This window comes from Perkinsus marinus, assembly GCF_000006405.1.
Source record: "Perkinsus marinus ATCC 50983 genomic scaffold scf_1104296956044, whole genome shotgun sequence".
In the NCBI taxonomy this organism is placed as follows: domain Eukaryota; phylum Perkinsozoa; order Perkinsida; family Perkinsidae; genus Perkinsus; species Perkinsus marinus.
In genome coordinates, this window is record NW_003207592.1 from 13957 (window position 1) to 16308 (window position 2352).

A 2352-nucleotide genomic window follows, 5' to 3' on the forward strand; every position below is an offset into this window, starting at 1 on the left:
ATACTGAGGAAGCTCGGAAGATCGCTGATGTCGTCTGAGAGGATAAAGAGATGAAGGGTATCGGGGAGGTTGGCGAGAATCTTTGCATATCTTAGGCTCCCTATAGGTTCACTAGGATGGTCGGATTTGACGATACTAATGTGGGGATTGTGTGCTTTGAAGGATCATCGTAAAATGACGGAGTTGGTCGAAGAAGTCGGATTTGATTCGTTATTGCGGGGGTGCCCCCCTGTGGAGCTGGGGTGAGAGTCGTGGAAAATATATTTTCGAGCGATGAGTGGTAGGTACATAGCGCATTATATGTCCGTTGACAGAGGCAGCAGTCGGTTATCGACACGCTTGGCAGGTGAGGCAGCATACAGGATGGTCCAGGGTGGGGAGGTGGCGGACATTGGAGTAAGGGGCAAAAGGGGGTTCGACATAATGATGGTATCATTTCGGGATCACTTTAGTTGTAGCGTGCTGCTGCTGATATGTGAATCAGGAATTCATTCAACTTTGAGAAATAGCCTTAGCTGGAGTCTGATAATGTTCCTAATGTGATGATGACATTTACATGAGAAACTGATTGAAGAATGTGGAAAATCCAAAACGGGTTCCCCCCGGGAATATTATAGGTTCCTGGATGATTCCCAGTTGTGAATTGCCTTGTTCCATGTTGAGTTTGATACTTGTATGTGATAGGAGGATTCCTTCTCAGTCGCTGCTGGTGGCACTGCGAGTCTTCACTGATCGTAACTTTGCTGAGAGGGCAGGTGCCGACGACTTGGCTGACTTCAACTGGTGTGGTGGGGTGTTGAGGCTTAGCCGGGTTGGTTTACCCTTTAGTGCAATGAGGTGTATCTATAGTGTATAAGTGATGTTTTTCTGACAACTGTACGGCTTTGGGATCTCCAAATTTCTACTACGCAGTAGTAGCTCGTAGCAACATTCGTGCAGTGGCAGAAACGTATAAAGATGTGTTGGTGAATAATTCTGTTAAATGTACAACACGCGCGATGGAAGGCTCAGGCGTGTTGCTGCCCACCTTGCAGGACCCTCCTCGTTCCAGCTTTGCGGGTTTTATCGTCTCCAGAGGTGCTCGAAAGGATAGGAAATGAGGATTTGATCAACTGCTTGCTGAGCGCTGGGGTGAGCAAATGTTCGGGAATGTACTTCTCATTGGTTTTGGGTTTAGATTGCGAAGAGCTTCGAAAATGCGCCGAAGATTTTGGCTGTGTTTTTGAAGGTAGCCGAGGAGAGGTTGCAGGGAACTGATGAAGTGTGTGTCGGTGGCGTTAGTGGTAGAGTTGGAAATGTGATGCAGGTCGAGAGTCTCGAGGATTGTGGTAAAGTGTATCGAGCGGCGTGTCGGAATATTCTGGGGGATGACGGGGACGCGGCGAGAGTGAGGGAAAGTATGGGATCGAAGTTTGAAGACGGTAAATTGCTCATGAAGGTGAGTGGACTCAGAGAACATGTTGGTCGCAGTTGTTTTTTGACCGGCAATAGCTCAGTTGGTAGAGCGTCCGACTGTAGTGATGTAGTCATCGGATGGTCCCTGGTTCGATTCCGGGTTGCCGGATTTTTCTCAGATTCCTATCCGTATGTCTGTCTGACATCCTCTCCCCAGCCCTCCATTCCCAGTAAGTCGACCTTCTTCCCACACACTGGTGGTGTCAGTTGTCGCGCCTTCAGGGTTGAAGACCCTGAGCGACGGGAGCGCATAGCCGTTGCCTGTGTACGAGATGTTTTCAATCCCATGACCCGGTAAGATCGGCGCCACCGCAGGGACTGTGCCCATCGTGTTTGTCAGAGACGACTGGTCGTTGTTGTCTTTGGATGAGCTCACGATAGTTGCCAAGGCGTGTTTTGATGCGGCCATGGCTGCATCCATGCCAGGTTGGCTCAAGGAGGAGGGCATGCCTTCGTGTAGCCTCTTTTGTATCTTCATCGATCATCCTCTGGATTCCCTCAGATTTGGGGGTATTGCTGGCGATTGGGCGTAGTCGTCGTGAAGAGGTCGTTCACCGTGGCATGGGCTACGTCCATCTACGAGGCGCTCCTGTATATGACTTATCAGCTTTCATTCGACTTATGAGTGCCACGCGGATCTTCCATTACAAAGCCCTGACAACAAGTGAGCGATGCGATGCCCTGAAGTGCTTCAAATCGGCGTTGTGGTAGTTGCCGATGTTATATGTGATGCCCCTATGGAGGAAATATCGTTGAAGGTGTGCTTCCGGACCCTCCGAGCCAGTAGTTCACTACGCTGGTATGAGCAAGAACTGTAATAACGGGTGATTATTCTCCATTTCTACGTGGTCATTTCATTCAGATTTGAGAAAATTTCAGCAGCTGTATTGGTTCGGT

The 2352-nt window shown here is 49.3% G+C and overlaps 1 protein-coding gene across 1 annotated transcript; it reads left to right on the forward strand.

Moving 5' to 3' along the window:
• Nucleotides 1-138: 138 nt before the first annotated feature.
• Nucleotides 139-1598, forward strand: Pmar_PMAR008595 (hypothetical protein; the record flags this gene model as incomplete). The annotated part of the gene is made up of 7 exons (XM_002775299.1): nt 139-242; nt 285-396; nt 701-783; nt 1035-1131; nt 1178-1261; nt 1307-1438; nt 1575-1598. The coding sequence occupies 7 exons, from the start codon at nt 139-141 to the stop codon at nt 1596-1598; spliced, it is 636 nt and encodes a 211-aa protein (XP_002775345.1).
• Nucleotides 1599-2352: the final 754 nt, after the last annotated feature.